Source organism: Sarcophilus harrisii, chromosome 4, assembly GCF_902635505.1.
Source record: "Sarcophilus harrisii chromosome 4, mSarHar1.11, whole genome shotgun sequence".
Classification (NCBI taxonomy): Eukaryota; Metazoa; Chordata; class Mammalia; order Dasyuromorphia; family Dasyuridae; genus Sarcophilus; species Sarcophilus harrisii.
Window position 1 is genome coordinate 272883320 of NC_045429.1, and position 23687 is coordinate 272907006.

The window sequence follows — 23687 nt, forward strand, 5'->3', positions numbered from 1 at the left end:
AAGGATAGACAGAAGCAGCTACACCCAAAGAAAGAACACTAGGAAATGAATGTAAACTGCTTGCATTTTTGTTCTTCTTCCCAGGTTATTTATACCTTCTAAATCCTATTCTCCCTGAGCAACAAGAGAACTGTTCGGTTCTGCACACATATATTGTATCCAAGATCTACTGTAACCTATTTAACATGTATAGGACTGCTTGCCATCTGGGGGAGAGGGAGGGGCAAAATCAAAACAGAAGTGAGTGCAAGGGATAATGTTGTAAAAAATTACCCTGGCATGGGTTCTGTCAATAAAAAGTTATTAAAAAAAAAAAAAAGAAAGAAAAGGCTTGAGATAGAGCTATAGCTCTTATTATGGATATCAGTCCTGGAAGATCTGGAGCACAGGGCTGAAAGAGTTAAGAAATTATTAGAAAAAAATGGATGGGAAAGAGTAAGATAAGGAGAGATGTGTAGACCATGGTGTATCAGAGGCAAGGAGAGAGGCTTCCTGAGACTCCCTTGGCTGCCTCTTTGAATCACTTTGAGATACTCTCCCAAGAAGCCAGATTCCTTACCACTCTCTTATCATCAAGTCAATTAAGGAGGAACCGTGAGATTCAACTGACTCTCTGATGCGAGGCTGTGAATTCTGGATTTCAAAGGTCAAGAAGCTAAGAATGATGGGGGTGGAGACAAGATCATGGAGAGAATCCAGTAGGTTTCCTGTTTTTTCCCCAGTTTCCCTTAGAAGTAATACTAAATCAAGCCTCTAATTGGATTCTGGAATGACAGAATCCAGAAAAAGATGGAGTGAAGCAATTTTTTCAGCTTAACATTACTTAGAATGCTTCAGGAAAGGTATGGCAGTCATCAAAACCATTTGATACTGGCTAAAAAATAGAGTGGTGGTTCAGTGGAATAAGTTAGATACACATGACACAGTAGTCAGTGACTTTAGTAATCTATTGTTTGATAAACCAAATGACTCCAGATTCTGGGATAAGAACTTCTTATCTGACAAAAACTGCTGAGAAAACTAGAAAATAATATGGCTAAAACTAGGCATAGAACAATATCTCACACTCTCTACCCAGGTAAGGTTGAAATGGATTCATGATTTAGGCATAAAGGATGATTCTATAAGCAAATTAGGAAATAAAGGAATAGCTAATCTGTCAGATCTTTGGAGAAGAGAGGAATTTACGTAGGGAATATTATGAAAAGCAAAATGGATATTTTTGATTACATTAACTAAAAATTTTTGCACAAATGAACCCAATGCAGCCAAGATTAGGAGGGAATCAGAAAGCTGTGAAACAATTTTTTACAGCCAATATTTCTGATAAAATCTTCATGTCTAAATATATAGAAAGAATGGAGTCAAAATTACAAGAACACAAGTCATTACCCAATTGATAAATGGTTAAAGGATAAGAATGGGTTTTTCACATGAAGAAATTAAAACTATCTAAAGTCACATAAAAATGCTGTAAATCACTATTGAATAGATAAATGCGAACTAAAACAACTCTGAATACCTCACACCTATCAGATTGGCTAATATAACAGAAAAGGAGTGATAAAAGAAGGAGGGGATGTGGAAAAACTGGACACTACTACAATGTTGGTGGGGTTGTGAACCAATCCAAATATTCTTGAGAGCAATTTGGAACTATATCCAAAGGGGTATAAAACTATGCATACCCTTTGATCCAAGAATACTGCTACTGGTATACCAAAAAAATCATACAAAGGAGAAAAGAATCTCCTTGCCTTTTTTTAAGTTAAGGTCTTCAACAGGTCTAAGTTTGACTGAAGACTCATTCATTTAGTGATTAAAGCTAGGTAGCAACTGAGGCAAGAATCTCCTCTTTTACCTAGTCCAAAAAAAAAAAAATCTTAATGAATAAATAACTGGATGAATTAATCTGGGTAGGGAAGCCCCTCAGGGTTTCTGGCTAAAGGAGAAATTACTAGTTTTTACATTCAATCTGAGTCAATCAGGACCCAAACAATGACCAAATGGGGCTTGGTTTAGGACCTATTGGTGGCCAATTGTTGTTTGTCCTTAGTTCTATAAGAAGACCATAGAATCAGATTGGGTTTGGTTTAAGGCCTGGTTCTTAAGAAAGAAATCTAGTCAGTAAACACCAAGATATCTTGGGAAGGTTCAGATGTGCAAAAGAGAAAAAAAAAATGCTTTTAAGAGACAATGAAAGAAAGGAAGGAAGGAAAGAAGGAAGGAAGGAGGAAATGAGGGAAGAAAGAAGGGAGAGAGGGAAAGAGGAATGGAGAGAGGAAGTAGAGATGGAGGGAGGGAAGGAAGGTGGGAATGAGGGATTGAGGAGGGAAGGAGGGAGAGAGGGAATGAGGAAAGGAAGGAGGGAAAGAGGGAAGGAAGAAGAGACAGAGGGAAGTAGGAATGGAGGGATCAGAAAAGGAAGGAAGGAAGGAAGAAAAAGAAGGAAGAAAGGAAGGAAGGAAGAAAAAGAAGGAAGGAAAAAAGGAAGGAAGGAAGGAAGGAAGGAAGGAAGGAAGGAAGGAAGGAAGAAAAAGAAGGAAGGAAAGAAGGAAGGAAGGACGGAAGGAGAGGGGAGAGAAGGAGGGAGGAATTGTGAGAAATGGATGTACATTTGTTTGCTTTCCATAGAAAATTACTGGAGAAATGAAACAAATTAAAATACCGAAACCCACAAGGACATCAAAGAATAATCAAGGGTGGAGGTTTATCTTCTTCCCAAAGAAAGTAAACTCCTTAGGGGCAGGGGACTGACTTTTGTAATTACAATTTTCCCCCTTTTAAAATTTTTTAAAAAATAATTTGGTTTCCACATCATGTTCTAATCCCTCAATTTGGCTAATACATTTTTTTTCATCCCACTTCTAAAAATCTATTAACTCCTGCACAGATCTCTTTATACAGGAGGGATAATTAATCCCTGAATTCTCTGCTACTTCTTAAGATGGGGCTGTAGTTTGAGTGAAATTATCTCCAATTATAACAAATTTCCTCCTTTTTGCCAATAACCTTTCTAGAGTCATTGTATTTTCCTACACCATTCTGCTCGTGGCAACTAACTATTCTGATATTTCTTTCACTGCCTCTCTGGGGTGTAATCTATCCAATAATATTTACCCACCAGAACTAACTAGATTTCTAGCCTTGAATTCATCAGTTACTATCCTTGAATTAATTCTTCCTCATTCAGTCTTACTTTCTTCTTCCAATGCCAGGGTAAAAAGAATAGCTAACTGGATCAGTTTCCCGGGAGTCCACTCAGTTCCCAGGCAAGGCAGATTTGAGAATGCTGCCTCCACAATATCACCCAAGGTTTGCTAGGGGTAAGCTCATACCCGAGAAATTGCCAGTGCTATCCTCAGTCACATGTCACTATAGTGCTTAGATTTTAGAATCTTTCACTCTGCCATGAGAGGAAAGCTGATTGATCTCCAGAGCTAAGGAGCTAATATGGCCTGGTTTATTCCCTCATAGAAAGGAAAGGTAAAACAAAACATTGCAATTCTCCCCAGGAATTGTTATTTTGGGAATAGAAGGATATCACACTTGAATTCATTCTCAAGTTTTTCCATATCCAAAGAGAATGATACTATCTGGGCATAAGTCAATCTCATAACACAGACATAGATATTACTTTTTGTTCAGAGTCTTTGCAGAGTACTTTAGCAATCCTATTTGCTAGTTGATGTCTATTGCTGGCTTTAAGTTCCTGAGTTAATTCCAAATCTTTTTAAGAGACCTATAACTATTATATCCATTTCCAATTTACTCTTTGATGTGTATATTTTCTAAATGTCCAGCCCTTGTAGCAAACCAAACATTATTCCAAATTGGACAGGCAGTTCCATAAAATCCTCTTTCTCTATAAGGACACAAATACTTATTGTAACTATTTGTCTATGGCTAGTCAAACCTCTATAATTCTATAATTTGACAATCATCAAACTGAATTTTTTGTAGGGTATCCTTTCCAATTAATATTAACCCAAATGTTAACCTGATGTTCCCATCCAAATTCCCAAATACTATTGTATCAGGGGAGTTAATTTTCTAACCTTCCCCCTTCAAAGGATTGTTGGACTCCTTACAGGGAAGTCACTCAGACACCGAGTAGTTTGGGGTCCATTTACCAACCAGTTCCAGTTCCTTCCCAAACAAATGGGACCCAAAGTCCTTTGGGGTATGGGGCAATGAGCTTATCTACTGAAACTACTTTCTGCTAAGAATACATTGGGCTGGGTCATCCTATGGTGTCCCATTTGGAGGGATATGAGCTAATTGAAGATCCAATGGGTTGAGTCAGATCACTGAAGCTTGTCAATACAGCTATCTAGCACTGGTCATTTGAAGGTGAATTGCTCAAAGCCTAGAGGAAAACGATCCTAAGAGAACTAGAGAGAGAGAGAGAGCAAATATAAAGAGCAGAATCCTCATTCTTGGGAGATGTGCTTCTATCTTCTCTGAAAATCCTATAAGTAGCTAAATAGGCTTCATCTCTTTTAATAGGGACTACATTATAACCCAAAAGCAATTTTGAGAAAGGGGTAATTCCATCAGAATAACAGAAGTATTCACAAAATCCTTCCTTCAATGTCTTTTCATATAAATTATTCAAAAGAAACACGTTTGTGCCACAAGACACACTATACAAATGCTATTCCCACATTAGTAACAAACTTAAATAAAATTGACTTTCCCATTGATGTAACAAAAATATTCCATATGTTACATCTCTCTAAGAAACTAAATTATCTTCTCTAAACTATACTAAAGATGTTTTAGTTTTAGTTTCAATAATCAATAAAATAAGGTAGGTTACATAGATAGTGTGTCAATTTAGGAACCTAATTTCATACAGGTATATATCTAGTAATTGACTAAGTCAAATACTCATTTATCTAATTATTTAGGACATAATGACTACATATTTTCAGATTAAAATCAGCAAGATCTTATATATTTGTCTTGTGCTTGTGTGGGATGTAGAAGACTCTTACCCAAAATGATTACTCAGAGATCATTCAAAATAGAAAGCAGAAAGATCATTTATTATACCTCAGGAAGATGAGCCCTTCTATCACGAGATAAGGGAAAGAGAAAGCTCTAGGTAGGAGTGCTAAAGAAGTAGTAAAGATACACAGCTTTTATACAAGAGATTACATCACAAGTAAGACAGCATTGAGAAGGGGAGGGGGAGGCATCTAATTGGTTATTGCTATTTGGAGAGATTGGAATGGAAGGTTTCTGTTTTCCCAAAATCACTTGATTTCTAGGAAACAGAAAATCAGGCCTTCAGGCTTTAGATAATCAAGCAGTCAGTGGTCAAGCTAATAGACTAAATATCCACAAATGTCAAATACTGATAAATGTCATCAGCTCAGGTTAAGTAAATATGTTTATAGCTGGCCAAGGCTAAAGTAAATATGTGCCTGCACATATTATATTTATGCAGGTCATAGGGGAAACACAAAAATAATGAAAATAAAATACAGAAAAAGAATTCACACATTCCTCTTAAGTTCTTCACCTTATTTCTCTATTCCACATATGCTCACAGTTTTTACTGATTACTTGCTCTGATTACAGAAATTTGTTATAAGAGGAAAAAGCAAGGACTTAATTATAATAGCATTAAAATGGGTCCTTCAGGCTTCAGCCAAGAGTACATACATGACAGGGTAAAGCATCCTTAGCTCTGTTTCACAGCTGACAATCAATCATATAGCAACAATCCTACCTTATAGCCAACTCAACTCTCAGATGGTGGTTTACTTAATAATTCATCAGATAATCATTCCCAAATTCAAAACTCAAAACAAGAACAGTTATAATCCCAAGAGATTCATCTCAATAGCAAGTTTCACTAATCAGGTTTTAGATCCTAAACTACCTATCCCATATATTTGCAGAGCACAACCAAAACTAGTTTCAGAATTGTCAGCTTAGAATCCTGCTCTAGCTAAACTGTTCTCCAAACAATAGAAGCAATTAAGGTAAAAAGAATTTCATTTAGTCAGCTTGGGGTGGGGCGCTCTGAAGAGTGGGGAATGGGTGAGCATGAGTGCGTGAGCTTGTTTCTCACTCTCCCCCCAAACGATTAAGTAGCAACCACACCCAGTGGAGGGAAGGGTAGACTAAGCCCTCACTTTCCTGAGCCAACAGATCATGAAAATCCTAAATTTCAGATTAACTACCAAAAATCCCAATCAAGGACCTTCAGAAACCTAAAGGTGAAGAGACTGGAACTCTATATCGAGAATCAAGCTTCTTCCAAACTTGGCAAGTTCACAAACTAGAGAAATGGACCCCCAGAGCAGGGGCTAAGTCTACTTCTCCTACCTGTTGCTGTGGGCTTTCCCCCCTCCTCCCCAAAGTGATGAGGTCTTCAGTGTTAGATGTGTTTAGCAGAGAAATTGATCACTGAGGCAGGCAGGGAGAAGGCTCTGATAGAGATCTGTTTAGCTCCATGGTCCCATCCTCTGGAGAGGTGGTCCAGTCTGAAATTCAAGTTATGTCAAACTCCTGAGACCCATCCTCTGTAGAGGTTTCAAGAAGTTTCAACTTGCTATGTTCTGTCTATTATATCCCTTCATTTTGTCTGAAATTTCATTCCCTAAATAAATCTACCTTTTTTCCAAAGAGAATGGCCTTAGTCAATTCTTCACATGACCAAACCACAGCTTTTGATACTTTCATCTGGTGTCTACATCAACTTCATCATGTTGGTCTTCAAACTACATAATTTGGTGCCCACATCTTTCAGAAAGAAGGAAGGAGGGAGGGAGGGAGGGAGAGAGAGAAGGGGAAGGAAGGAAGTCTTCCAATTGATCTATTCCAGGCCAGCTTTACCTCACAAATGTTGTGGCTTGTCCCATGTTTGTAAAGTTCTCTTCCAGATCATATATACGATATGCGAAACTTTGATATTCTCTGAGATGCTCCTAGGAATGTTCCCCTTCTCCATTTTACTGTAGGTCTGTCTCTATCTCTGTGTCTCTGTCTTTCTTTGTCTCTACCTCTGTGTTTGATTCTGTCTGCTATTTGTCTTTGTCTCTGTCTCTTTGTGTGTCTCTCTCTCTTGCTTATAGTTTTATTCCTAATGCTTAGCATCAGGACCTGGCACATAGTAAGTATTTGTTTATTGACTAATAATTGCCTTATATTTATCCAAGCTGGTCAATGTCATAACTGGGCTTGGAATTCAGGTCTTTTGACTGCTAGTTTTCACTATTCTGCCTCCATATTATCCTGCCAAAGATTTTTAGCTCTCTCAAAGGAATAATATTCCTAATTGATCTGGATAGAGTGAGGAATGAGGAGCTATCTTCTGAATCCAAGATCATTTTGATATAGGAGTGAGGAGGGGTGGGTAAGAAGGGAGCTAAGCTACACTTATCACTGCTTCTGCCACCAGTAAAACTGATATTTACAAGATGCCTGCCATCTCCTGTAGGTCTAGGTATGAACCAAGTCTTTGTTGCTTTAGCCTAACTACAACAAATTTAGAATCTGGGGGAAGGGAAGGAACTTTCCCAACAAACTATAGGAAAAGAAACACAAACAGAAGTATAAAACTGATGAGTTGAGAGAACATGAAGAGTTTATCCTAGTCTATCTACAACTATGGGAAGTCACTTCTAAGAGTGACTTAGAAAGATCTGCCCCATTCTTATTCTTCAATCCTGTCTGAGGAATTGAAGATTAAACTAGATGACCTCTGGGGTCGCTTCCAGCTTTAGATCTATGATTGTATCAGTATAGGTTAGGGTTAGGGAAGGCATTTCCATCATTTTTTAGTCATGTGACTCTGTAACCTCATATAGAGTTTTCTTGCCAAAGATATTGGAGTGATTTTCCATTCCTTCTCCAGTTCATTTTAGAGATGAAGAAACTGAGGCAAGCAGGGTGAACTGACTTGCCCAAGGTCACATACTAGTAAATGTCTGAAGCTGACTTTGAACTCAGAAAGATGAGTCTTGACTCCAAACCTGGTACTTTATCTACACTGCACCACCCACCTGCCCTAAGAGAAACCACTTGTTACTGAATTAATGGAATAAGGGTTTTTCGAGGGGGAGGATCCATAGGAAATAACTGAAAAGATTTTTAATCAGATTCTCCTTGCCATCTTACTTCCTAGTTTTATTGGTGTTGCACTCAAAATATGTGACTTTGTGATGAACTAACAGCCACAAAATAAATCATATGTGGGGAACTTATGCAACTAATGAGGTTTATTAAAGGATAGTCTCTCTTGCCAGTAGAGGTCTCAAGAGGGCTAAAGATGAGAAAGGATGTCCTTCAGTTCTGTGACTTGTGTTCCCGCTATCAACTAAGTGGGTAGTAGAGGCTATATGTAGCCCTTACATCAGCTGCTAAGAGAAAGAATCGTGGGGTAGCTTCTCCCTGAATGCTCATGGAAAATGTAGTATAACAGATTGGGTAGCAGCACTAAAGGTCACTCATTCTCCCCAAGAAATCTGGACTACTACAGAGATTTGTGCTACCAGATTAGTTGGGGTATAGGAGTGAGGATGTGGAGTAATTCCCAAATAAATGGTAAATTCATAAATTAAAAAGTCCTAATTCTTCTTCTAAGAATTCATCTCAAGTCTCATTCATTGTGAACTTTAGCACTCCAGACACCTATGTTAGAGGACTCTTCTACTCTTATTCCATCATCTGTTTTTAATCTTTTGCATGTGCTTTTTTAATACCTAAAGTGGTCAATGACTTGCTCATGTATCTATCTCTTTAAATGTGTTCTCCTCTTCTTATCTACTGGGGGAAGATTGTGACTTTAAAATATATCTCCCATATTTTTTGGATCTAATAAGGGGAAAGGAATAAACATTTATGTGTCCATACTGGGTGCCAGACACCATGTTAAAGACTTTAACAGATATTGCTTGATCATCACAATGACTCTGGAAAGTGGAGCTATTACAATCTCCATTTTACAGTTGAAGAAACTGAGGCAAACAGAAATTAAATGATTTGCCCAGGATCTTGAAGCTAGTGAGTGTCTGAGGCTGACACTGAGGCTGGATTTGAACTCAGATCTTGATTTTTTTTTTTTAGTCACTATACTACTAGCTGCCTCAGAATTTTACTATCCCTACTAAATTTTAGATCATTATAAACTATCCATATTTTCTCTTTGAAATTTGCTCTCCACAAAACTTAGGGCATACTCAAATTAAACCTGGCTTTCTTCTTTTGTGTAATAATAAATTTTAAGAAGTAATCATTTCTTCCCAAGGCTCCCATAATTTCTGCTTTTTCAGAATAAGATCCAGAATAGCAGTTCTCTTCACCACTTTCTTTACCTTTTGAAAAAGGAAACTGCTATTAAGGCAAGTCACGAAACTCCACAGACATGATAGAGTTCTTCTATCACTACAACACCAAGCCTCCATCCTAAGTATGTCATCTGTTTCCAGAACTTTTCATCTAATTTCTCCTTCTATTCAGGTTTATATGAAGTGATGCAAAGTAAATGAGCAGAATTAAGAGAACATTGTACACAGTAACAGCAACATTGTATGATGATCAACTGTGAATGACTTAGTTGCAGCAATAAGATGATTCAAAACAATTACAAAGGACTCATGAAGGAGTATTCTATCCACATCCAGAGATGGAGTCTGACTACAGATTGAAGCATACTATTTTCATTTAATTTTAATTTTTTTTCTTTTTGGTCTTATTCTTCATTCACAATGTGACTAATATGAAAATATGTTTTATATGATTGCAAGTATATAACCTATCACATTGGTTGCTGTTTTAAGAAGAAGGAGGGGAGAAGAAATATTTGAAGCTCAAATTTTGCAAAAATGAATGTTAAAAAATCATATTTACATTTAATTTGAAAAACAAAATACTATTTTAAAAAAAGTAGAAAAGAACTTAGACATTGGACTATGACTGATTCAAAGAAGGGAAGCTTGAGAAGGAGACAGAATAGTTCAAGTCTAGAGGATTCTATTTTTTATTTCCAGAAAGAACAAATATAATGACTCAAAGGCTTAAATTGCAGGAGGAGGAACTGAGACTAGACAAGAAGTTTTGATTGAATGGTTGAGTATTAGAGCAGACTTCTCCTAGGAGCCATCAACTGTCTCACCCTTTTACAATGTAATATCTGGGATCATCCATAGGTTTGGCTTCTCCAGGTTCATGCCTCTTTTGTTGTGGTTATTCCGTTATTTTTCAGTCACATCTAACTCTTCATGACTCCATTTGAAGTTTTCTTGGCAGAGATACTTGAGTGGTTTGTCACTTCCTTCTCCATCTCATTTAATACCTGAGGAAACTGAGGTAAGTAGTGTAAAGTGCCTTGTCCAGAGAGTCAATAGGTAGTCAATGTCTGAGGCCAGATTTAAATTCAGGTCTTTCTGACTCCAGGCCAAGTGTTCTATCCACTGATCCACCTAGCTGCCCTCAAAGCTCTTTAGGGTTGTCAACCTTAAGTCTAACAACCCCAGAATTCCTGAGTTGAGCCCCAGAAGTTACCAAAAGAACAAAACTGGGGCATCAGGAAATCACAAGTAGAAATGAACTTTATTATATAAACAAATTTAGGTTGCAAGTAAAGAATCTAGTCTGCAAATCCACTGGGAAAAGGCTACGATAGAGTATTTAAAAGTAAAAATAATGCTTTTTAGGAGCAACCTTGCAGTTTCTAGATACTTGTAACCAGGTAACAGCTGTATGTAGATACTTCTTGTGATGCAAGTCCTAGCATGCTTTCTTGGCTCTGGGTTTGCTTTAGCAGCTAGTTTTAGCACTTGCAGTAGAGGATCACAGTTATGTCAAGTAGAAGTCAAGTTAAGAATGAGCTAGTTCTGAATTTTCCAGGCTTTCTCCTCCTGAATACTAAGGAAGTCAAGATGTTTTTTGCATTTCTCTATTAATTCCTTTTCTCAGTCTCTACATTCCCCCCTTTTAACCAAAAGGATGGACAGTATGTCCCTTAATGAATTAAAATAGGACAAACATGGAACATTATCTTACTAATTGAGGTAATGAAATTAAAGAATGGACAAAGCAATAGCAAGCTTGAAATCAATGAAACTGAAGATTACTAAGTGATCCAGCAAAATTGACCAAAGCAAAAGTGACCCAGCAAAGCAAAAAAGAGCAAAGCCATTAGTAACTACCCAAAGAGGTCTAAGAAACTTGAAAATGTGTGCCAGGAAGTATATAGGTCTACATTTTGAATGATTTCAGGGATGTCATTCATAACTGCTCTAGATTCATTCATGTAGAAGCAGCAGTCCTCTTTCAGGAAAGTGCAGATTCATGGAAAGCAATCAGGCTACTGAGGACTCAGGGGTTCTGTAGAACCACTGCAGCCAAAGAATTGAATTGACCCTGAAATCATAGCATGGGATAGGTAGTAGCACTGATGTCTCAGGACACCTAAACAGACACATTGTCCTGCCAATGCTAACAGCAAGAGGAGGATTTGCATCCCTCAGTGTGTATGGATTGTCACTGTCTGAGGAAGCAAAGTTTGGGACAGGAACTCCAGTCTACAAGTCCCACTTTAAAAGGGGGGAGGTAAAATAGAGGTGACGTATAAGAATAATAGCTCTATTGGACCCTTAACCAAAAAAGTCTGATGAACCACTACACCATATTTTTTGAACTCGTCTTGTATTGCAGTCATCCAGCAAGAACAACCTAATTAGATAAATCATAGTAAGGGTCAGTAGATGGCGATCCATAGGAAGTAACCAAGAGACCAAGATAATATAACAATAAACACAAGGAGATTAAAGATAGGCGTGGGGGCTCCAAATATTCACATCAGTAGATTCAGGAAGGCAATAACAAAAACACAATGGCAAAAAAGAGAAAATATTGAGCATTACTTGATCCACATCCTGAGTTTTGGGAGTACTGTCTACACTTAATGTTATCTTCTTTGTCTCTGAGTCAGATATTTTCATGCATCTTTCTTCACCTAAATCCCATTGAAATCACTGATAGAACCAAGTAAAGGAAACATTATTTAAGAGATACACAATCATGTTTTTTTTTTTTAACCATACTGGTGATTTCAATAATAAACTCATTTCACCAATAAAGACCTTCTTCTTTGCAATTTCCAATCTCTGAGAGTTGTTTTAGGCATTGGGAGGAGAAGTGACTTGCACAGTCACACAGCTAATCAGAGAGGATGTGAATCCAACTTGTCCCATATCTGAAATCTGCTCTTTCTCCATTTATTATCAAGAGAGAAGATAAATAAGAAGGGAAACCCTCTCATAGGCTTAGAAGTAAGATTTCCAACAGATTTCCATGCTACTGTTAGGAGAGAGAATTCCTACTTTCACATTTCTTATTGTTGTGACATAGGGTTTGTGACAAAGATAATGTAGTGGCAAAGATAAATGGAGTGCCATTTCCTTTTCCAACTTATTTTACAAATAAGGAAACTAAGTTGTGACTTACTTGCTCAGGATCACATAGATATTAAGTGTCTAAGGTTGGATTTGAATTCAAGATGAATCTTCATGATTTTAAGTCCAGGGCTCTATCCACTGCATGACCTAGCTGCCCTACTTCAGTCAAACACTTCAACTATTTTGATATTATCTACTGATGTCATTTGTTCTGCTTTCTTTATTGAATGTCAGCTCTTGATGTTTTGCTGAGTGATTATTATCATCTGCTGAGTCATCTTTTTGGTGACTATAGTACATAACCTCCAAGTTCTTTTGTGGCTATAGACAGCTTTAAGACCTCAGTTTCTACACCAGTTAAATAAGAAGGTAGGACTACATGGCCTCTGAGATCCTTTTGAAATCTAAGGCTTTATGAACCAGTCTATGCAGAAAAAAAATCCCTTAGATCAAATCTGTTTTAGGATTTGTTTGCCCAAACTAAATTTGGGCAACTAGGTGGAACAGGCTAATTGGCTTGGAATAAGGAAGATCTTGAATTCCAATCTAGTCTCAAAATACTTACTAGCTAAGTGACCCTGCACTAGCCATTCTACATCTGTTTTCCTCTGTTTTCTCACTGTAAAATGGGGGTAACAATAGCATTTTCTCAGGGTTATTGTATAAATCAAGTGAGACGACTTATCAGATGAAATTGTGAAGCACTTGGCACATAGTAGGCTCTTGATAAATGCTTATCACCCCTTTCCCTTCCTTCTTAACTCCTTAGCATGAAGTCTCACATTCTTACCTGATATTTGGGTTTGGGTTAGTAATTTCTGATTGGAAGGTGGAGGGTGGAGCACTAAACCCTTTCCAAAACTTTTCTTTATAGATGGCGGGATTTAGACTCCCTTCTCACGCTATTTTCCATTTGCAGCTCTGCTTGGTTTCAGCTCCACAGAAAAAAAGAATAAGATGTCTCCCCATTCCTTTTGTGTGTTGCCTTCCCCTATTAGAATGTTAACTCCTTTTGGGAAGGAGCTGTCCTTTTTTCTTTTTTATATCCTCAGGCACTTTTAGAGAATTTAGTAGTTACCTAATAAATTTTTATTGAATTGAATTCAATCTTGACTCAAAATGCTGGGACTTTGGCTAATGATCCTGGAGCTTCATTCTATAAGCCTGGCAAGGACACGGTGGAGCTATAGACCTTTGAGTGATATTCATACAGCTACAGCTAAATCTCATTTCCCTACAACATTAAAATAGATATAGAGTTTATTATCTAGGATAAGTCTGGAATCATTGAGGCAGAGAGAATTGATGGAATGCTTTCTGAAGCAGTCTGGAATTCTAGGATCTTTTAGTTAGGTAGGGCTTATAAATATCTACCTTGTGTCTTTTCCTCTTCCCTCTATGTCTCTTTCATTCATTTCTCTCCTTCTCCATCCCTCCCTTCCTTATCTCTCCTAGATCCCTTGATTTTCTCCCTACTTATATCACCCCCCCCCCAATTCTCTGCATTACCGAGTCAGACTCCTGTTTTGACTCTATTGCCCAATCTCTGGGCAGTCTATTTCCTGTTCTTGGTGCCTGGCCCCTCTCTTTCTTGCAGAACAAAGGGAAAATTGTCACTTGTTCAAGTTGCTCCTGCTTCTTGCTGGCTGTCTTTCTCCTTCCTTCCATCCTGGACAAGGAGACATGTGGCTGCTCAGTCTCCTCATTCTGCTCTCTATCACAGGTAGTATCCCTCCCTTCTCCATTATTTCTTCTTCCCACTCTCTTCTCCAGTGGCAATGAGAGAGGAGGAGAACCTAAGAACTAGGGGAGGGAGTGGGCTCAGTAAAGCTGTGAAGTAGGTGGGAACTTTGAGGTATATAGCTCTCCTGATGTTTCCCCCCTCTATAGCATCCCCTTCCCCTTCAAGTTCCTGATACTTCCAACTTTCTCCTACTGCCTGGAAAAATATGCCTTTACCACAAAATCATAAGTTAGGATACTTGGATTCTAGTCCTGTCTATGGCATAAGCTCATTTCTCTTTCTGGACCTCAGTTTCCTCTGCTGTAAAATGGTAGGATTGGTACATGGGAAGAGCACTGATACTGGAGTCAGAGGAATTGGATTCAAATCCTGTCTTTGAGATTCTGAAGATGGGCAAGTCACAATCTTTCTGAGGTTCACTTTATTCATTTTAAAATGAGGCAGTTGTATTAAGTGGTCTCTGAGTCCTTTCCAGCTCCAAGTCTCTGATCTTACAATTAGATGAGCTCTTCAATCCCTTCGAGATATGACAGCCTAGGATTCTGGGACTTTTATCTGAAATGTAAGTGATTAAGATTGTGTCTTCCCTGGTGACCTCTTTTCATTTTAACAGGATTGAAGTATAATGATAGGGATTTTTCTCCAGTCAGTAGTGAGGGATCTTCTTGAACATTCATGTTGCCCATACCCCCAACACACACCACACACACACACACACACACACACACACACATTTTGTCTTAGCATAAGATCAGTCTTAAGGAAATGACACAGGAAAGTATACAACAGATGCAATAATTAGGCTACCTGGCACTTCATGCCTTCCAAAGAGGTACTCCTGCCCTCAAAGAGGAAAAAGAAAACATAATGCAAAAAAGAAAAAAAATGTTCTTGGAGAAAAGTTGCTTTTAGTCCTCGAATCTTGGACCTACCCCCACCATGGAGGGCAGAGGGGAGTGGAGTTCAACACTGGCATCTCCTTTATCCATGAGGCATTGCTAGAACTTGAGTTAAGTGGGATCTTGTCTCAGAAAATTGACCGTAATTGTGAAATTTCAGTTCCTTTAAATCAACCAAAATGATAAAGAGTAGCCCTCTGAATTGACTGAGCTATGGCTAGAGTATCATTTCAGTAATCCCAGGTGCTAAAACTTCAATGATGAAAATTTATCTATATCTATATATGTACACATAAACACAAAATATGTGTATATATGTATATTTGTGAAAATATATGTATATACATGTATACACACACACACACACACACACACACACACATATACACCCACTCTCAGTCCCTATTCTCAAATGAAGCCTATATAATTATAGTCTGTTAGGAAGAACAAGGATGGAATGATATCTTGGTGTCTCTTAGTGTTTCTATGAAGCTGGTCAGTATCCTAGGCTTTACAACTGGTAGGAACCTTAGAGAGCAAATAATACATTTCTTTAATTTTACAGATGTGGAAACTGAGTTCTAACAAATATAGCCAATAAGTAGCAGAATCAAGATATGAACCCAAATCTTTGATACCAAAATCCAGGACTCTTTATTGTTTTGTTTTGTTTTTTTAAATTAAATGTCATTATTATTACTGCTATTCCCACCCCCCCTCCATCCACCACCACCATTGGGTGATGGGGTTTGAATCTTTGTTACAAATATGCATAGGCAAGCAAAACAACTTCCAGAATTTTTTGGCCCCATCCAAAAGTGGATGCCTCATTTTGCACCCTAAGTTCATCACTGAATGATCTACAGATGGGTAGCTTGCTTCAACATGGGTCCTATGGAATGTGATTGGTCATGATATTGATCTGAGTTCTTAGACCTTTCAAATTTGAAAGCTCAATGGAAAGGGTGCCAGGCCTGGAGTCAGGAAAATTCATCTTCCTGAGTTCAAATCTGACATCAGATATTTTTTAGCTGTGTGATTCTGGGCAAATTGCTTAATTCTGTTTGCCTCAGTTTCTTCATCTATAAAATGGGCTGGAGAAGAAAATGCAAACCATTCCATTCTCTTTGCTAAGAAAAGACCAAATAGACTCACAGGCAGGCATGTCTGAAAAATGACTGAACAACAATATATACCTCAGCATATTTATATCAAAATGTATATCTCAAAGTATGGCAAATGCCACAGACCAGAGTTTGATTTGTTGTATCATTAAAAAAGTGATGGAGAAAAATGTTAAGAATTCAGATTAAATTTAAATTTGTTATGCATATATTTTTCCTGATTTGTGTTTGTTAAACATTTACCAGCATACCCCTAAATTGGAGTTTCTTAGCTTGGTTCTCCAATAACCATTCCCCATTGCTCCCTTAGCCAAAGACAGGGGCTCCAAATCAGCGCTGAATTGTTGCCTAAAATAGCCCTGAAACAAGTCAGAGACAAAAGGAGAACAATCTATGAAAAATGAGGAAGCAAAAAAAAAAAATAAATAAATAAAACAGGAAAGAGTGGGATGCTGAAAAGTCATCAGTAAGACTTGAAGGATAGCAGGGGAGAAGCAGACCACTTGAAGCTGCTCACACTGGGAAGAGAGCTCAGAGAGCACCATCTATTTCAACTTACACAGAACAAGGATCCCTTTCTCATCATCTATGGACAGCCAGACACTGCTTAAAGCCCTCTAGAGATCAGGAACTCACTTTCCAGCCCAGTCTAAACCTTGTATGTCCCATAGTTTTTATTGTTGAGTTGCTTCATTCATGTTTAATTCTGTGACTCCATTATGGGTTTTCTTGGCAAAGAGATTAGAGTGATTTGCCATTTCCTTCTCCAGCTTATTTTATAGATGAGTAAACTAAAACAAACAGGGTTTAGGATCACCTAACTGCCCCACCTACATCCCCCAATCTCACTCCTATTCAGGCCTCAGGATTTTGAGTCATTTTAGGGCATCTGCCTGAGGCCTTAAAGTCTAGATCCTGAGAAGAGAGGTCTTAGCTTACATTAAGATGGGGAAGGTATTTTGCCAGATAAATCCCTCAATGGGCAATGCTGGCACAGATAGAACAAACTAGAAAATTAATAGTAATTGGTATTGTCTTTGTTGGTAAATTAATGCATTCATATATTTCCCTATGGCCTCCCCCAATATCTTCTAGTCTTCTCTTTCTCTTCCCAGTGTGTTCTATCTCCCATCTTTCAAATGTCTGCCAGTTTTCCTTCTTCTCCCCCAGTGCCTTTCAATTTTCTCTCCTTCATCCATTTCTGGATCACTCTGGGTTGTATGAGGTTGGAGTCCCAGAGTCTAACCCACTATTCTTTTTCATTCTTGGGCATTTTTACATATATGAATGCCCTAAAAGTTATTCCTTTTAAATTACCTTCACATGCACATTGCTTCTTCTTTTATTTAAAAAAAAAAATGAGACAGAGAAAAACAGAGACAGAGACAGAATAGTTATGCAAAAATCAATAAGCTTGGGAATCATGATAGTGTAAACCACCTTCTTTGTCCATAACTTACTATCTTTCTACTAAATTGCTTGGGAACAGGGACTATTGTTTGTCATTGTCTTTAAACTCAGGGCTTTGTCCATAGGATATAGTAGATACTTAATAAACACTTATTGACTATGTGACTGTTTAGTCAACAATTCTCTAGATCTTTAATTATTGTTACAATTAATGAGTTCTAGCCTTGTGTGTATGTGTGTGTATGTGTGTATGTGTGTGTGTATAAAAGATAATTTGTCTTAATTGACTTATTCAGGGTCATACAGCTAGTAAGTATCAAATAAACTCAAGTCCTCCTGAATCCAGGACAATGCCATATGCACTGCGCTACCTAGCTGCCCCAGTTCTACTACCTTTTACAATTATTTTCATTTCCATCATTGTCATGATTATGAAAATTGTTCTCAGGGTACTACTGATTTCACTCTTTGTTGTTGAGTTGGTTCTTTGTGAGTCCTATTGGAGTTTTCTTGGCAAAGATACTGGAGTAGTTTGCCATTTCCTCTTCTAGCTCATTTTACAGATGAGGAAACTGAGGTAAATAAGAGTAGGTGACTTGCTCAGAATCACATAGCTACTAAGTGTCTGAGGCTGGATTTGAACTCAGTAAGTTTAGTCTTCCTGACTCCAGGTCCAGGCTTCTATCCCATATCACCTAGCTGTTCTGATTTCACTCTACATTAATTCATTCAAGCCTTTTTATTTTATATTTTATAATATAATATTTTATATATTTAATTTTTTATATATTTTATAATTTTTATGCATTTTATATAATATATATTATATATGTAACATAATTATGTAATATTATATGTATAATGTAATATAACAAAAGTTGAATACTTTGATGTGTATGAAAACTGTCTATATTTGACCTCCTTGGAGTTTATTTATACCCTATAGTGGTCCCATCTACTATTTCATCCCCTGTCTCCTGTAGAGCTCTCCCACACCCATAATACCACAGTCCTGCAGGTCATGGAGGGCCAGACCCTGTCTATCTCTTGTCCTTATGACCCTGTGAAGTACTGGGGGAAGCTGAAGTCCTGGTGCCGGCAACATGAGCAACAAGGGCACTGCCAACATGTGATCAGTGCTCGCCGTTCCTGGCTGATAGCCTTTTTAAAGAAGTGGAACGGGAGCACAGCCATTGCTGATGATGCCCTGGCTGGCAGGCTGACCATTACCCTGAAAGACCTCCGTCCCCATGACACTGGACTCTATCAGTGCCAGAGCCACCAGAATGGAATGACAGACACCCTGAGGAAGATAATGGTGGAGGTGCTTGAGGGTGAGTAGCTGCATCACTGGACCCTATTTCAGAATCACAGAACAAGGGGTAAGAGGTATTCTCGTATATAGAGCACTAGTTCTGAAATCAAAAGGACCTGAGTTCAAATCCAGCCACAGATACTTACCAACTGTATGTTCCTGGGTCTGTCACTTAACCCTTATTGTCTAAAGAGGAGAAAAAGAAGAAGCAGCCCAGAACAAAAGAACTGAAAGGAACCTTAGAGATCAGATCACCTAATCCAATTCTCCCATTTTATGGAATCAGAAACTAAAGTCCCAACAACTTTACTGAATTGTCTAGTAACATATAAAGATTCAGTAGCATAGCTAAGGGTTGAACAGAATTCTGATTTTAAGTCCAGAGTTCTTTCCAATGCACAATCTTACCAGGTTTCTGCTCTTGTTAATGTCCTTGCCTATTTGGCAAGAATGAGCTGTATCCCCAAATCCCCTTCCCCTTTTTCCCCAGACATTTACTTAATTCCAATTCAAAATTTTTATCTAGATAAAGATTAGTTCAAAAAAATATCCAGGGCAGCCTAAAAGGGGAGAAGCAGAAGGAGTGAAATATAGAAAGAGATATGCAGCATGAAGGATCATGAGGAAGAGTGAACAGAGTAGTAAATTATGGCTAAAAGTCAATCTCAGTCTTGCAGGAGAATGGGGTCTGTGAGGGAAGCAAGGAGGTTCTGGAGTCAGCCTGACCTTGCTCTGGAGAGCTGATTGTTAAATCTGGGCTTAATCTATTGTTTTGTTGACTATTTAGCCTTAAGAATGTGGTAGAAGAAAATGTTAATGCAGATTAAACTTTAAGGTGTGTATGTAAAATTTTTTTCTCTAGAAAACCAGCTAGCTATTATAAAAATTTACCAGCAAGCTACTGGGTATAGGAGGGTCAAGGCCTGAATTCTCCAGGTCTTTTTCAGTAAGAGATACAGGAAACACCTTCTTTTCCTCCCTTTTGCTACCCCTTTGAAGCTGACTGATTCATGAGGGGATCAGACCTGAGAAATTAGTCCCAGGATCTCTTACTATATCTCATTCAATCCCCTTATCTGAACTGTTGGGTGCTTCTAAAATGCTTCACTCATCCTTATACAAATTTCTTCAACACATTTCTTGTGATTCCCCAAACCGGATTCTGGGGAACCAAGCAAATCTATCCTTCCTATCCTAGAATTGTTACTCTAGAATAGAGACTTCCTTTCTTGAAATCCCTCTCCATTCAACAAACACACTGAAAAGGCAATGAATGAATCATCTCCTTTCATAGTCCTCCCACTGCTTCTCTGAACTCTGAAGAAAGAAATATAATGCTAGATAGTGGTGGTGGTGTACTACCAGAGTCTGAGGCGAGTGGAGACTGGTTTAATTTTAAAGTGAAGAGACCATAATATGGTCAGCTGGCTTATTAACTCTTCACTTTAAAATTAAACCAGTCTCCACTCGCACTCCAAAGCACATACATGCTACAGAGAAATTGAGGTGCAGAGCTTATATAGGGTTTTATCTTACTAGAGTTTGCAAGCAGAATACAGAAGCTGAGTATGCAATTAGCCTAACATCTTGCAGCTTTTGTTATCTTTGGGGAAATACTTCAAAGGCAGAACAGGGAAACAAAGGCAGTTGAGGGAGGCAAGGACACTAGAAGGGTAGAAGTCATAATTCCAGGGAAGGCAAGCCTGTTAAGATATGAGAACATAACTTAAACCTTGACAGGACAGGAGGCAAGATAGGAAAGTGTAACTCATTGTCTGTCGAGGATAGGAGACATCGAGAACTTTGAGGATCCTCAAAGTTCTGAGGGAGGAAGAGAATCATCCTTTTTTGTGTTAGAATGGTATGTGAAGGGGACCAGAGGCTCAAGATTTAGAGCCCTTTTCCAAACTCAGTTTTTCCCAGACCTAATTACAAGAAATATGGGGCTGTAGCCTATTATCCAGAGCTCAACAATGGCTCTTTGGGGGAGGAAAGAAGGAGGGATGTATAGTGGCTTATTAGTAAGAGGAAAGAAAAGAAAACAATGCTTAGAATGTGATGGGATCAGCAAGGAATCTTAGGGAGCTTCTCAGTGACTGGATCACAAAGATGGGGAAGAATAGACTAAAGGAATAATGGAACAATCTTTCATAGATTCTGTTGGACCCCAAAGCTCAGGAGATTCCTGGATCCCTGAAGAGCCTGAGATCTTGGAGAAGCACCAGAGCCCTGAGGAACCCAATGTCCAATCCAGCGTCTCCAGGTACAGCTCCTAATCCTAACCCACTTTCCAGGAAATCCCAGATTGTTGCTGGACACCAGAAACTGAGCTAGTTAATGCAGGTTCTCCTCTACCCTCTCACCTCCTAATAATTCTATTTGCTGGCAAGGAAGAGATATACTGAATTGCAGAAAAGCCATTAGAATTTATTTCCCTAGAGTATAGTTTCCTGGAGAGTAGACAAGAGAGCAGACTATCTATCTTGTGTTCTTCATTGCCACCACTATCACCTCCAAGAGCTCCTACTTTGTCTTAAAGTAAGGAAAAATTTATTTAAAATTAGAGTTATCCAAAAGTGGAAAGGAATGCTGCCCTAGGTGAAGATATTGGGCTCCCCTTCATGAGACATCGTTAGGAAAAAAACTAAATGACTACTTGCTGGGCATATTACAGAAGGGATTTTTGTTCAGATGGGTTGGATCCTATGGTACTGAGCTCCTTTTCACCATTACATTCTGTGGTACTTACTGTCTTCCCAAAGGAGTCTCTCTGAAACTAGGAACCCACTCTCCCCCACTATCTTCTTCTTCCTGGTTGCTGGACTCTTGCTTAGCAAATTCCTGGCTGTGGGATTCCTCTGGATCATAGCCTGGCACAAGAAGAGCCAAAAGAAGAAACCAGAATGTGGACACAGTCATGATTACCAGCTCCAGCCCCTACCAGGTGAGTGTGGAGATAGAGGTGTCTAGAAAGAAAGGGATGAGGAAGATGTGGGGCAGTGATTTGGAGGTGGGAACAAAGGGTAGCAGGAAGACCACTAGTTAAAAGATTTGGTTTCAAATCATGGTTTTCCTGCTTAATACCTGTGTGACTGACTAAATTATCTCCCTTGTTTTGTTTTCTCCAAGCTTAGACTGACTAATAATACTAATAGCTAGCAATTACATAGTATATTAAGGTTTTCAAAGCACTTTATATATACTATTTCATGTGATGACCCTGGGAAGTAGGAGCTATTATTTACCTCATTTGATAGATCACATATCTTCTAAATGTTTGAAGCAGGATTTGAACTTGGCTCTTCTTGAGTCCAAGTCCAGCATTCTGTCCACTGTGCTACCTACTTACCTCTTCAATACTGTATTCAGCTCTGACTTTCCATAGAGTAAGGGGAAAAGCTGCAGTGGTAAATGATGGACTGTTCTGTGTTTTACAGGGCAAGATGAAGTCTGAAAGGAAATTCCACTCCTGGGGTCAGGAGGAGAGAGAAGAGGAGCAGCCTTAGATGCCGGCCAATTTTTTCACATCTTCTTCTACCCCACCATACCTTCCATACCAATCTCTGAGCCTCCTGAGATACCACACTAGTCAAACTACTAATATACTTATTTACTGATCTCCATGGGCCAACACAGGTGCTCTACCTTGGGGGAACATACATAGACCTTTTGCCTGCCTTGTGGAAAGTAACTGTAGATCCCTCTTTCCCAAATCACCTTTCACTGTTCCCAGATGCAGCTAAGAAAGATGAGCTGGAACTTGTAAATAGAAAGAAGCAGAATTCTGTATAACATTAAAAGAATTTGTTTATAAAAATCATTCTTGTTTTGTGTTTAAGATGAGTAGTTTGGATTAACCTAGGGAAAGAAGGGACATTTTGAGTGGGAATGGAAAGAGGACCCTCTTGAGGCACCAGGGAACATTTAGTGGTGTGATCATGTTTTTTCAGTCCCTCAAGCTAGGAAACACTGAGACATCTTTGATTCTCCCCACCATGATCCCTTTTGATTTATGCAGTTTTACTGTAATGTTTGTATTAGTCAAAATATTAGAGATGTATGTCCATTTGGGTTACCTAAATGTATAGACTGCAGTTTATGGATGACATAGAATAGTTATCTCTGAAATTTGGCATACTTCATTCCATGGGAGACTGAAATTTGCTCATGCTTGCTCTTTCTTATCTATGTGTATGAGGAGAATAGGGATAGAAGCTATCTTTCTGCCCCCTCAAATACTGGTTATCTAGGAGTGCAAATCTAGCTAAGAAGAATAGTCATTTCTCTGGTCATTTTTTCATTCTTGAAATATTCTTTTAAGATTTTTAAACACCTGTTCTCCCCCACCAAAAGCACCTGTTCTCATCTCATCTAAAAGATCCCAAAATACAAATAAAACTAATAAAATCAAGATTAGAGGGAAGCAGGCAGCTCGGAATAATCATTAATAATAATAATAATCATTTTTCTGATAAAGATCTTATTTCTCAAATATACAGAGAACCAAGTCAAATTTATATGAATATAAGCTATTCACCAATTGATAAATGGTCAAAGGCTATGAAGAGGAAGTTTTCAGATGAAAAAAAAAAGAAAGCTATCTATATATAGAAGGAGTGCTCTAACTCACTTTTGGTTGGAATAATGAAAATTAAAGCAACTGTGAGGTATTATCTCCCACCTATCAGATTTTCTAATATGACAAAAAAGAAACATGCTAAATGTGAGAAAATTGGGACACTTTTGCACTGTTGAGGTTGGGAGCTGATCCCAACC

The 23687-nt window shown here is 38.3% G+C and overlaps 1 protein-coding gene across 2 annotated transcripts; it reads left to right on the forward strand.

Moving 5' to 3' along the window:
* Positions 1–14011: 14011 nt before the first annotated feature.
* TREM2 (triggering receptor expressed on myeloid cells 2) lies at positions 14012–22726 on the forward strand. 2 transcript variants are annotated; one of them, XM_003769044.4, is made up of 5 exons: positions 14012–14142; positions 18580–18930; positions 21066–21174; positions 21674–21855; positions 22349–22726. In XM_003769044.4, exons 1-5 carry the CDS (start codon positions 14103–14105, stop codon positions 22363–22365), a joined length of 699 nt encoding a protein of 232 aa, XP_003769092.1. In that variant the 5' UTR covers positions 14012–14102; the 3' UTR covers positions 22366–22726. The 2 variants fall into 2 exon arrangements, with proteins under 2 accessions (XP_003769092.1, XP_031820751.1); XM_031964891.1 differs by having other exon boundaries at positions 21746–21855.
* Positions 22727–23687: the final 961 nt, after the last annotated feature.

What these genes read in the sequence shown, in the direction of transcription:
- TREM2 (XM_003769044.4), top strand. Translation starts at nt 14,103, where the DNA reads ATGTGGCTGCTCAGTCTCCTCATTCTGCTCTCTATCACAG. An exon ending in CATTCTGCTCTCTATCACAG is followed by an intron (nt 14,143 to 18,579) that starts GTAGTATCCCTC and finishes TGTCTCCTGTAG; the next exon opens with AGCTCTCCCACACCCATAAT. An exon ending in GTCCAATCCAGCGTCTCCAG is followed by an intron (nt 21,175 to 21,673) that starts GTACAGCTCCTA and finishes GTCTTCCCAAAG; the next exon opens with GAGTCTCTCTGAAACTAGGA.